The sequence below is a fragment of the Amphibalanus amphitrite genome, unplaced genomic scaffold (assembly GCF_019059575.1).
Source record: "Amphibalanus amphitrite isolate SeventyFive unplaced genomic scaffold, NRLGWU_Aamphi_draft 000085F_arrow, whole genome shotgun sequence".
In the NCBI taxonomy this organism is placed as follows: Eukaryota; Metazoa; Arthropoda; class Thecostraca; order Balanomorpha; family Balanidae; genus Amphibalanus; species Amphibalanus amphitrite.
In genome coordinates this window covers 935498-948692 of record NW_024881581.1, presented here as the reverse complement: position 1 = coordinate 948692, position 13195 = coordinate 935498, and the positions used below count along the sequence as shown (strand labels likewise).

The 13195-nt window shown below is 49.1% G+C and overlaps 1 protein-coding gene across 1 annotated transcript; it reads right to left on the bottom strand.

Moving 5' to 3' along the window:
* Nucleotides 1-2277: 2277 nt before the first annotated feature.
* Nucleotides 2278-10274, bottom strand: LOC122379851. The gene is made up of 5 exons (XM_043362401.1): nt 10161-10274; nt 5454-6019; nt 5050-5200; nt 3873-4052; nt 2278-3186 (listed from the first exon to the last, which is right to left on the bottom strand). The coding sequence occupies exons 1-5, from the start codon at nt 10206-10208 to the stop codon at nt 2944-2946; spliced, it is 1188 nt and encodes a 395-aa protein (XP_043218336.1). The 5' UTR covers nt 10209-10274; the 3' UTR covers nt 2278-2943.
* Between the last annotated feature and the right edge of the window lie 2921 nt (nt 10275-13195).

Genomic DNA, 13195 nt, shown 5'->3' with positions numbered 1-13195 from the left:
TGCCGGCCCAAGAGGGCCATATCTAGGGCCTTACGCCAACCTGTAATCAGTAATGGCCTCACACCAATGTCTCTGACGGCCCCATTACGACGACTGTGAGACTGAGGGCCCTCACTGGTGCTTCTGAGAGCCCACCCGGCCATAAAGACCCCTGCGGTACCAACTGACCTCTGAGGGTCCACGCTGACTATATTTCAGCTGAGAAAGACCTCACAGGTCTCGTAAGAGCACCTCATGAGCCCCTAAGTAGCCACACTAAGATCTCCGTCAGGGTCTACGCCGGCTTCTGAGGATTCCATAACGGAGACCGTGAGGGCCCTCAGCAGGGCCTCTGAGGGTTCACAACCAGCACCTCTGAGAGACCCACACCAGTGGTTCTAAGGGCCCATAAGGACACCACTGAGGGTCCCCCAAGCCAGTGCCACACCATTTATGCAACCCTATATTGGTGGCTCTGAGGTACCCACACCTGCGCCTGTGAGGGTTCGGCAAAAGCATATCTGACGGCCACCTACCTGCAACTCTGAGGGCCCTACACCAGAGACTGAGGGCCACACTGGCGTCTCAGAGTACCTTGTCGGTATCTAAGGACCCCACAGGGCTTCTGAAAATGCCGCCGGCCTCTGTGGGCCCCTTGCCGGTCTGAGGTCCCCCTCCCCGGTCGTTGAGGGCCCCCTGCCGACTTTTAAGGGGTTCGCACCAGCAGCTCTAAGGGCCACACGGCACACACCCACATGTAACGGACCCACACCAGTGTCTCTGAGGGTCCACAACGGCGTCTGTATTCTGTGAGGACCCTCACCGGCGCTTATGAGGGATTCACACTAGCACCTCTGAGGGGCCACACGGGCGTCTGTGAGGACCCCACACCAGTGCCTCTAAAGGCCCTTAATTGGAGGCTCTGAAGGCCCTGCATCGGTGATACTGAGGGTCCTACCAAAGGCACAACACAAGCCATTAGTCTCCTTCTGAGTCCCACACGCCGCCCTCCCACCATAGGCGGCGGAACGGGGAGGGCACCGGGGCACCGTGCCCCCTCTGATTTGGGCATTTTAACATTAGCCCTATGGGCGTTGCATGGAAAGAATGGGACCAAAAGTCGGCAGTGTCCCCCCCCCCCTCCACTTAATTGAAGGTGTTCCGCCGCTACTGCCTCCCACCGGAGCGAGTAAACCTGTATCAATCAACGACTTTACCACCGTTGTACGTCATAATGTTCTCATCACGACAAATCAAATACCATCCGGCACCAAAATGGTCCAGTATAAAATCTGACCTACCAAAGTTATGATCAAGTTCAGATAAAATCAAAGTGGGATGAGAATAGCAGGTGTTCTTAAATCGATGCCGAATCAGCAGAAACCATTCATTTCACATGCAAGAGAAATACCTTGTGCTGATGTTTATATAAAAACAGACATGTAGGTCCATAAAAGGGAGCAGAGATCCTTCATCGTTGCATCAATGTTGAGGGGGCGGCGCCCACTCGGCTCTCAAGTTGGAGGGGGGGGGGGTAAGCGCCCCCACTGCCCCCCCCCCCCTGTTCCCCGGGGTCTATGCAGTGAACGACGCTACAAAAAAAAAAACATGTGACACCTAATAGCAGGCACTATAAACATGCGCTCGTACGTATCCCGTCAGACCAGGACGGGGATCGGGGGTAGTACTATGCAATATACATTAACACAGAACTATTTCGTGCTTTAAGATGCATAACATCACATTTTCACCAACATTCTGAGTGCCAGACAAGCCAACAGCAAGGCGTCATTTCGGTAAAATGCATTTAATGATGATCGTAAGCTCACAAAGCATGGCGAGCGTGTTAGTTCAAAACATTGCCGCTAGGGGCGCTGAGGTCGCTAATGCTGAGAGATAGGCCAAAGTGTCGGCGGTCGGCGCCGCATGGGTTTTAATATTTGGGGGAAATAAAAAATGTCACACGGTTTCTACGTGTCTGGGGCACGATAAAATCAGTGGAGCACCATGTTTTGCGAAAAAGTGCCCAAAATGACACACCCTATCGAACATGACCTCGGCGCGGCTCAGAAAGGCGACTGCCGAGGGTCGAAAACCTCAAACGAAATGTCTTTGATGAGGCTTTCAGATGATATCCATTATCCAATTCTTTTTTTGTTACACCACTGATACACCCTTAAATATATTAGCTACAAATTCGTCTAACTTTTTTTTAGAAGCCCAGGGAATCCGGAGTACGTACAGGGTGTCCAGAAAAACGGATACTATTATTTTTTGCTATGATTCCGAAAACAAACATTTGAAAATGGCATATACTTGTACTCAGTAAAACATGGCAAAACAGACGGCAGGTGCCACATGGCATGTACACCCTCTGGTCAGTCGCGGCAGCTCCTCAAAGCAGATGCTCAATGTGAGCGCCCTTCCGGCGGATCAGCTCCAGCAGTAGCACAGTCTGCAGGTGGCTGATGGTCATGTCGACCATCTCGGAGGGCAGGCGGGCAAGTTTCCAACAACTCATTACAGTGCTCATGAGGTTTGCCAAATCTTGGACTTTAAGCACATGAAGTTGGAAAAAATCGGCACGTGCGTTTATAAATGCGACTTAATTTCCATTGCTGGCTGATAGTAGCCGTTTTCACGACGGGCTATCCGGCGAGTGCACCTGATTTGACCAGATCTGCACTTATCTCTTTTACAGCAATTATCTTTATTTTATGAATTTATTTCAGTGTTTTAATTGATGATACTGTCTGGTAATATGACAAAGGAGGCATATAAGCAATTAGTGCAACCCTAGCTGATAGCTACTAAGAGACACACTGAACCTGATTTGACCAAATCTGCACCTGATCTGTATCAGATGTGCACCAAATGTGTACCAGATGGCCGTCGTGAAAACGGCTAATGCCTATAAAAAAATGTCATGGGTTGCGGAGGAATGGAGAAATCCATTTTGTTGTTTCAGCAGTACAACCAGTGCATATGCGACGGAGGCCTGCAGGCCAAGGGGCATTCCTTCTGCACACTGATCGTCGTCCTGGTGTACTGCGAGCCGACAAACTCGGTCATGTTGTAACGCTGCGTCGGGAACGGCTGTGTGAATGGAAAATTCTGGCACTGGTAGCTGTCGTGCGACATGAGGTCGCCAGTTCGGACCATCTCGGGCCACAGGACGTCTCTCAGAAGGGTCTGGTCCCAGTTGAACTGAAACCAGACACCACTTGGGTTAGAGTGCCGTATTACACATGACTGGGCAGCAGTGAGCAGCTACTACAGTACCACGACTAGCCTAGCCTCCTCAGAAAGTAAAGCTGCTAGAAACCGTTGACCGTCTCGTAAGTCGTGTCCTTTCAGAATAAGCTTAGATGAGAGCTCTTGCATATCCTGAATTGATCAAAATCAACTTTTTTTGTACATTATCATGCATGAAATGAAGATCGAAGAACAAGTAGTGCCTGTATTGTTATTTGCATGTAGTTACATATTGTTGCATGCACTTTAATTCGTTCTTAAGATGACGAAGACTGAAGAGGCCCGTGCATTTGTGTGTGCATGGAGAATACCTCAACTGTTTTATATTATGACTTCATCCGTCATTGGGTGCCTGTGGATGATTGATTGAATTAACTAAACTAAACTAAACTAAACTGACTGTGGTGTTCAAATCCAACTTCCCACTAAAGCTTCCTGCGCCCAGGTTTCTAGTCAATCTATTCAGCCGTTCGTGAGCCGGTGCACGTGCAAAGCAAAAGTGTTCCAGTAGCAACACTGCCGGGGCGGATATGCATATTGCATAACCCAATACGCAACTAAGAAGACGCCGCCACCGTCCGTACAAGAAGACTCGTCACCGTCTACGTAGATAGGAAAAACGTTCGGCGGTTACCTACCTTTCTGGTGGGGCGAATTGACCCGATCATCTGCTGACGAAGTCGGCGGTACTTGTCGTTGTAGCGGTTCCATCCACCCCACATGCCGGCCAGAATCTCATCTCCATGAAACGGGTGATCCCGCATGACGTGGAACGTTTTGTTGGACTCAAGCCATTCGTTGACTGCGTCGCGTTCTCTCTGAAAAGTATGTGGAAATCCTACTAGGTGATATGGTAAACGAATCATTCACTACACAAACACACACAACCTCAGCCTGGACCTCCCAACGCTCCTGGGTGATGATCATCCAGATCTAATTGAACTTCTCTTTACCTTCCTCAGTGATTCGAATCTCATCAATAGCATATGATCGCAACCCAGCACACGTATTTAGATGCTCCTATGATCTTCCATCGTCGTCTCCATCCGCTTCGTTTTGCTTCCATTCGCTTTCGTTCTCGTCGCCTTTTCCAAGTGTATACATATATGTGTAAGCCGCCAGAGTTGAACCCCTAAGACGGGCGGGACATGGCTGGCGGCACCCGGTTAACACCGGCTGCCATAACCCGCAGAGGAGTCGCTGGACTGACCGGTTTTTATTTGGTCAGTCCGAGCACACCTCTTGCGTGCAAATCCACATACAATGCCACTCCTAGTGATATAACGTAACGTAATTAAAGAAAGGGCTTTTTACTGTGTACTTTGGCTGAAAGCACAGGTTTTTGCCTTCTTGGTTAGGCACCAGGTTTTTTCTAGTTAGGACTTTTCCTGGTAAAGTTTACCCCACAACAACACACACCAAACAACAGCACACAAATCAGCAGCAAGTCTCAGCAGCAAGTTCTATGTAAGTAACCAAATTTATTGTCTCGCCCATCAGGCACCTTTCGGCCTTCCCTTTGCTTTGCAACCCACCGGACGCCACATGAGCCGGTTTAACGTAGTCTTTTGCCTTTGTCTTAGTTCTTGGGCCGGAATTAAATAGCCGGCATTAACGTAACGTAAACGGAAGACCTGGCCAATTGCCAGCTAGTAACTTTCCCCCTCCCCCGGCTATAGCCGCTTGGCTTGCCGGGAGGACAAAAAAAAAGAATGAACGATAACCAAAACTGCTGACATGGTTTTTCGTGTTCAACATTTTGTAGGCACATTTCAAGAGCTCAGACAATTGCCGCAGATAGGTATTTTGTCTCACCTGCGTCAGTATAGAGTCGAGGTCTCGCACCACAAACCGTTCGACAGACTCGTCTGCGATGACGGCAAATCGCCAGACGCCGCCAAACTGGTTGCTGATATCTCCCAGACCGGGCAGATGACGCACGTCACAAAAGTCTACGTTGCGAAACCTGCAAGACAAAGGGTAAAATTAAAAGTGGCTAATTTTGAAGGCTGAATCATGTACCAAGATGATATACCATATCTGGCTATTGTAGGTACTCGTACATATGTCTATAGATGCGAGGACTTATAAAACTGCATAACCTATCGCTCACCAAATAGTAAAAACTCAGAGGTGGGTATCTCACATCACACAAGAATTTTACGTGTAAATTTTCAAAAAACCCTTATAATTCCTTTAAGAGCATACAAACAGCTTACTTGCAAATAATTTCGCAGGCTGTATTGTTCCATTCTGAGGAGCTAGCTTTGCCGTCGTGAAAAACGCGCATTGTCCAGCCGGGGTAAAACAAAAGCGCACGCATCGCGTTCCGCTCGATACCGCTTAAGTAGGCGGTTACATTGTCGCCGAAGAAGGTGTAGGCCAGCACGTTCTGTCCCGCGCCGCGCCGGTCGGCCGTATGCCCGCAGTTGGAGACGGTCGGCTCTGGAGGATCGCCGTCCTCCGGCCCGCGCCACGGCCGGCAGGCGCACGGACACGCCTGCGAGCAGTAGACGGCGCTGAGCGGCTCACTGCCGGCGCTGCTGTCCAGCAGGCTGCGGAGCCGACTGTGCGCGACGCCGCGGATCCTGTTGTAGTGCTGGCCCAGCGCGGCCGGACTCATGTGTCCGGAGCCGGCCGAGTACAGCAGCAGCATGCAGCCGGCCAGCAGTGTGACCAGCAGCACTGTGGTGCGACTGGCGAGTGCCTGCGGTAACCTCAGCCCCGCCGGAATACTGGGCAGCCGGTCCATCCATCCGTCCTCCCGAACGGCATGACTTGACCTCTGAAAAAATGAGATCTCTCTCACTCTTAGCTGCAGGCTTCGAAGAACACTCGAAATTTATATCTTAGCTAATTCTAATCTTAGGTGGTCAAAATTACTTAACATTTTCATTTTCATTAAAAAGTACCTTAATGGAATGTGTAAGCGATTAGGGCTCAAAAATAAAATCGTCTCTGCCGGAACAGTAGCCCATCAGGGCGGAATGCTATGCAGACAATGCAGCTTTTATACACACGGCTACAACTCCGTATATACGAAAGGTACGGAGATGGTGGCTCAAGTCCATGCAGTGGTGGCTCCATCCCGACGGAATTGACGCGAGACGTAGGTATACAGAGTGTCACGAAATTGATGCGCGGTTGGCACGGTCTGTTATGTTCATAGGCGGCCGAACCGGAACGGGGGGGGGGGGGGGGGGCACCGGGGAACCGTGTCCCCCTTGATTTTGGCATTTTAACATGAGCCCTACGGGCGTTGCATGGAAAGAATGGGACCAAAAGTCGTCAGTGTTCCCCCTTAACCCGCGCCCTGGTAGGGGGCTATTTTTTGCCCCCCCCCCCCTCAAGACTTTTCGATATATCTCCAGAACCGCTGCGCCGATCGTCACCAAACTTTCAATACCCTCCCGGACATCAATTCTACACATTGTGACTTAAATTTTTTTTCCAAAGGCTATGATAGGTTGGCCGGATATGACGTCAGAGTGACGTCATGTTCTGCCGTTTTCGACCCAAAAAAGGTTTCGCGGGAAGAGCTGTCAAGCCTATAGCTTTACAAATACAGAAAAACGATAAAGACATAAAAGCTGTAGAATTGACAGTGCTACAAAACTGCTATCTCGGATTTTTAAAATTTTTGGATTTTAACCCTCAAAAATCAAAAAATAGATTTTTTGAATATATTGGCCGAAAAATCCAAAAAGTTTTTTGAATTTCGCAAAAACCGGAACATATGTGATAGTCCTTACCGCCTTCTATCCACATACCAAATTTGAGATTGATACCTCTTTTTTTGGCGAAGTTATAGCGAAAAGAAACTTCAAAATTGATGACGTCAAATTTTCAAACTCAATTTTTAGCAATTCTAGACCCCGTAGCGCAAACCAAAGACCACCATTAGACTCCCCGTGATCGAAGCTGCATCGAATCAATACCCATTTTATGCAAAACTATCAACTTTAAAATTTGACCTTTTTTGACCTGACCTTGACCTGACCTTCACCAGAAAGTGACCTAAGCGGTACCTGATAGTCTTATAATCAACACCATTGAGTTGGAAATGAAAAATTGGCCATAAAACATGCATCGCACAACCTTAGTACCTAAAGTTAGGTTCATGTGACCTGACCTGTGAGTTGTGACCCTTGGTGACCTGACCTGTGACCTGACCTGGTAATGTCAGTGACCTCTTATAGCAACATCTGTACTAGGCAACTGACGCCCTACCGCTGATTCTCGACAAAATGTGTTTTCTTCGGTGTTATAGCGCATTCCCTAGATGACCCGTGAACGGTGAAACATTTCATCTTTGACCTGACCTGTGACGTCATCGGTGACCCCGAGGTCAATGAAATTTGGTTTCATTCAACAAATTTGACAGGCCTTTCGAACGCCGTTTGAATTTTGCGGATCCGTCTTGTAGTTTCGGAGATACGAAGGGGGCAAAAAATAGCCCCCCCCCCCCACCAGGTCGCGTTATAAACAGACCCCACCAGGGCGCGGGTAAATTGAAGTTGTTCCTCCGCTACTGGTTATGTTGTCCCTCCCATGTCCCTCCTGAGTGCAGAATGGATGTAGTTTTAACGAGTCCGGCACCAGGGCATCTGGACCAGGGCACTCGGCATCCATCTAAATCGGCCATTACCTGGTATCTGAAGACTTTACCGCTCAACCTCAGGCTGCAACGCTGACTTACCGTAATCCAGAAGTGACGCAGCTGGATTTCGCCAAGACCCACAAAATCTGGACCATTCAGGTCTAGAGATTAAGACTTTTTCATTGATGAAGCGATATTAGAGCTCTTATCCCGCGTCCCGCTGAGGGGGGGTGGGTGGGCAGAATCTGCCCCCCCCCCCTCCGGTTTTTCGCAAATACTTTATAAACGCGTTACGCCAGCGACGTCAAACTTTCAGTACCTTATCATACATCAATTTGACACGTTCCCTGAAAATTTAAACGAAATCCGTCGGAAAAAAAATTGAGAAATTAACGTTTAAGTGACGTCATGTTCGCCATTTTCGCCTCCAAAACGGCAAATTTCAAACGCCGCTAACACCTTCATTTTTAAACAAATCAAGACGTAACAAAAAAGGTTATACGTGATTCTACTTTGTCTATCAAATGGTTGTCTCGGTTTTTTGAAAATCTTGGATTTTGGCCCAAATTTAAAAAACTAACTTTATTGGAAAAATAACTATAAATCCAAAATTTGGAGTGTATCGAAAAAAACGGAATATATGTCAGAGAAGTGGTCAATGTGCACCTACATACCAATTTTTAGAAGAATCGGTTCAAAAATGTGGGAGTTATTCAAAATGTTATGACGTCACGACACAATTTTTTTTTGAAAAATGATTGTTTTGGAAGTTCTAGACATCTTACGGAAACAAAAATAGCACCATTCGATTCGCCATGAAAAACTGCATCAGATAGACACCTTTTTAGGCCTTAACGTCCCAAAATTTGCCAGTTTGGGTGGGAAATGACATCCAAAATCAAAATAATTTTCCGCTCCCACCTCCAACTTTCCAGAGGAATTTTTCACTCCCTATTTTACAAATAAAGGGCATCCGTGGGTACCTTTTACCTCCCTCCATTTTCGATTCAATTATCTTATAAAGCAACTCCCACATCCTTCAACATTCACAAATACATTGTTGATCCCTGTTTTTCGCTCTTTTTGTGCCTTTCTGACTGGCATTTTTCCACTCTCACCCCTCTTTTTAGTGACGAATATTCCCCTCCGACACCCAAGCTGAAATGTAATTTTGGGACGCTAACAACCAACTTCAAAATTTGACCGCACTTAACCTGACCTTGACCTGAAATTCATCCAGGGGTGGTCCATATCACTTATTGAGTGTGCCTATTGAATTCTATGAGTAAAATGACCCATAAAACATGTGTCGCACATGCCCTTTTCTATATTTTGTTTTTGGTGACCTGACCTGACCTGACCTGACCTTGACCTTGACCTTTGAATGACATTGTATGCAACGAATATTGTCTTGGTAGTCTAAGAACACGTTTTGGGCAATCAGTCTCAGTCCATTCTTCGGCAACTACGGTGCAAGGCCGATACTGTAGAAACTTGCATTTTGTACCCTTGACCTGACCTTGACCTGACCTCTGACCTACTTAAGCAAAAAAACATTGGGCTCTTAAGATCCGCCTTGTTAAGAGCTTTCGATTGCCGTTTTCCCCGTCTTTCTACGACCATCGGTTCGGAAGTAAGACAGGGGGGCAGAATCTGCCCCCCCCCCCAGCAGGGCGCGTATGGCTGAATAGCCCAGCGGGGCGCGGGTTAAGATATAAGCCCGTCAAAAGCGTTACAGACTGGGCCAGGCTGGGCTGGTTGGGCCGCTCATACTGATATTTTCCCGTTATATTGAAAAGACTTCGCTCGCTCGTAAAACACTGCTGACTGAGCAGTTACAAGGGAATGTCCTATTTCAAAACTTGGCACATTTGAGAAAGGACACAGAATTTAAAATTGCGAACATAAGCACTATGTAATATCTATTCAGGAATTTGACTTCCCTGACTCTTGTGATGCGACCTTGATCGGATCTTTAGATAGTCTAATGGATTTTGTAACCATGGCACTCCTGCACGCTATAGTCTTAGCATTAATAAGTAAGTACATACATACCATCCGTTTCGACATCAGTTTACTCCTTTCCTCAATCACTTCCGTCCGACCCACGGTCTAAACTTAAGTCCCTCCTACCCCCCATTGCACTGACCATTTATCCCCTACCCCGTTCCACTGAGTGTACCACAAACGCTCCAAGTCACCTCACCTCACCTCACCTCACCTAACCTCTCTCTCTCTCTCCTCTCTCTCTCTCTCTCTCTCTCTCTCTCTCTCTCTCTCTCTCTCTCTCTCTCTCTCTCTCTCTCTCTCTCTCTCACTCTTTTACCTTGCTACACGCGTCGGTCTCAGCAGCAGCAGGCACCGCTCGTCCCATGGCGATCCCAATGTGACTGGCACCCTGTCAGTGTCCAGCGTCTCATCCGCTTCTCTCGAGCGTTGCCTCTGGACATCAGCCGGAGTGGAGAACCGGCTCAGAAACGGGTCCGGCTGAGCGCTTCGATCTGAATCACTAATTAGCAGTGGCGGAGGGGCAGCGGGGGCACCGGAGGGGCAACGGCCGCGGCCACCACGGCGGCAGCCCGACCGGTCGGGGAGGACCGAACAAGCGTGGAGTTTGGAGAGCCTCGGCGGCGGGAGGAGCACGGGAGGCGGGTGGCCGGGCAGGCGCCCAGCCGGCCCCGCTTTTGGAGGAGCAGATTAGACGGGACGGGACGGCGGAGACGGCAGACGGACGGCTGGATACGCCCAGCCGTGCCATGAGCGGACGAGCGTGTGGGTTGAGTGGGTTGAGTGAGAGCGATGTGTGAAGTGTAGAGCGCGGGGGTGAAGTGTTGTGTGGAGAGCGGGAGGTGAGGTGAGGGGATGTTGTAGAGCGGTGAGCGGTTTGTGAATACTTATTCAATCGCCTTTGTACGACAAAAAAGTGGTGCTATGGTAAAAATGGGTATCAATCGAAAGCTCTCGTTTACCCAGACACAGCTCTGCAGGAAAATTTCACTTTTCCGGGCAATTTTTCACAAGGCGATTTTACGGGTAGGTATTTTACGAGTCTGGGGGGCTTTACGGGCCTTAACCCTCGCCGGCACAGGGGGGGGGGGTTGATGCAACCCCCCCTAAGGTTTTTCGCGAATAACTCGCGTAAAAAGCGGCCGATCGCGACGAAACTTTCAGTACCCTCGCATTGATCAATTTTACACGTTCCCTGAAAATTTCATGACCCTGACCCCAATGACCTTTGACCTGTGACCTCTTTTCCGTGACCATGTTTGGCCGAAATCGCGATTCGGCGTATGTCGGCTCGCATTTAGCCGCGCGTTTGCAAGCTTTTCGTGGTTTCAAACGTTCAAACATGTGATTTGATGTTGCTCCCATACATTAGGGTGGGTGTCAAGGTCACCTGAAGGTCAGGTCAGGTCATTGACCTTCGGTGACCTCGGGTGACCTCGGTTCACTTTTTCGAGTTTTACATGTTTCTAGGCTAGTTTTTGGAGCTGAATTCGAATTTAGCAACCATTTGAACATTTACGAAGTAGTTTTGGTGCCTTCGTAACATGTCACGAAGCTGTCAGAGGCGGTTGACACGTATTACGAATACCCGTCACAACCCCTACCGGTTGACCTGACCTGACCTGACCCGACCTGGTCTAAACGTTTAAAAACATCATCTCTGATCAAAACTAACACGATATTCGTGATCAGCACCCCGGAAAAACACATAGCAGCCACACTTTACGACTTTCTAACAGGTGCCGATTTTCCCGGTTTTCGGGTCATTGACCTGACCTGGAAGGTCACCCGATGACCTAGGACCTTAAAATTGGGTATCATCGGCTTCCTCTCGTGACGGGCAGCACGCTCGTTTTTTCCGCGAAGCCCTAGCTTGATCAGGGGCCAAACGCGAGGGGGGGGGGTCGTACCAACCCTTGTGCCGTCGAAGGACGCAAAATGGCCTGTGCCGGCGAGGGTTAAGTCAATGCAACGGGGACCGTTTTGGGGAAAGTTTCTAGGCTGGTGGTGGGGCACCCGTGTGCCGATTTTGAACGAAATCGGAGGGGACCCCCTATTAACCCAAAATTTTGATTTTTCCGTAAAAACTTTCCTATGGGGAAAAAGTGAAATTTTCCTGCAGGACTGTGTCTGGGTAAACGATACCTTTCTATTGATACCCATCTTTACCATAGCACCACTTTTTTGTCCGTACAAAGGCGATTTTACGGATATTTTACGGAGTAGAGATAGCCAAAATGGGGCCCCTGGCTCACAATTACCGGCTTCGGCTATCACAACATCGAGAAATGCCTTAAATCGGAAATATTCCCAGTAAACATGCCGACGTCGGCCCGACGTCGGCCGACGTCGGGGTGACGTCGGCAACTCGGCATCGGCATGCCGACGTCGGCCCGACGTCGGTCCAACCTCGGCACGACGTCGGCTGAATGTCGTATATGCCCGCATGTACCGACGTCCAGCCGACGTCGGGGCGACGTCGGACCGACATCGGCCGCTGTTTTGACCGTTAAAATAATATAAAATACATGTTTCATGTTTCATAAAGAGCTTCTGTATTCAAAATATCCTCAGGAAACTCAAATCTTCCTCCACGCCACAACCCCCTGATCCGGACTGGACGGGAAACTTTATCCCATTTGGGATTGCCCGTAAGGCGAGCTCGCCCGTAGCCAGAGGCGGATCCAGCTCAGAGTTTTTTTTTGGGGGGGGGGGGCAAACCATAACAATTTATCGATTCTTTCCATGCATCGTCCATAGGCGTAATGTTAAAATTATGCCGTTTGGGGGGGGGGGGCAAATGCCCATTTCCCCCCCCCCCCCTGGATCCGCCACTGCCCGTAGCCGGGTGCGGTGAGTGCTTGGGGGCTGCTCGGCCTATCCTTTGGTCAGGCTCACTGGCTCAGCCCCGGCAACTCACCAAGGCCGGGCCCAGTTCATATACAAAGGCCAGTCGGCAAGTGTCACTTTGCCAAAGCATGCCACTTATCAAAGGGACACTTTGGGAAACGTTGGTGTAGGTGTGTAAGAGTGGCTAGATATGAATCCATTGTGGGGTCGCCCTTTCCAATAAGTGTCACGTAACAGCAATGGGACCAGAGACTCTATATGAACTGGACCCAGGGTGCTCGCCAAGAAGACCAATGTCTCCATCCTATCATCCTTCCGGCTCTGAAATGGTCTTGTCAGACCGAAAGGGCATAACCCAACAAAACAAACTAAACTTGCAATCTGGCTGCGTGGTGTAGTGGTTAGCGCACTAACCTCGCGTTCAAATGACACGGGGTTCGAATCCCATCGCCGGCTTATGCTTTTGGCGTGTTGTCCCAGTAAACATGCCGACGTCGGCGACTG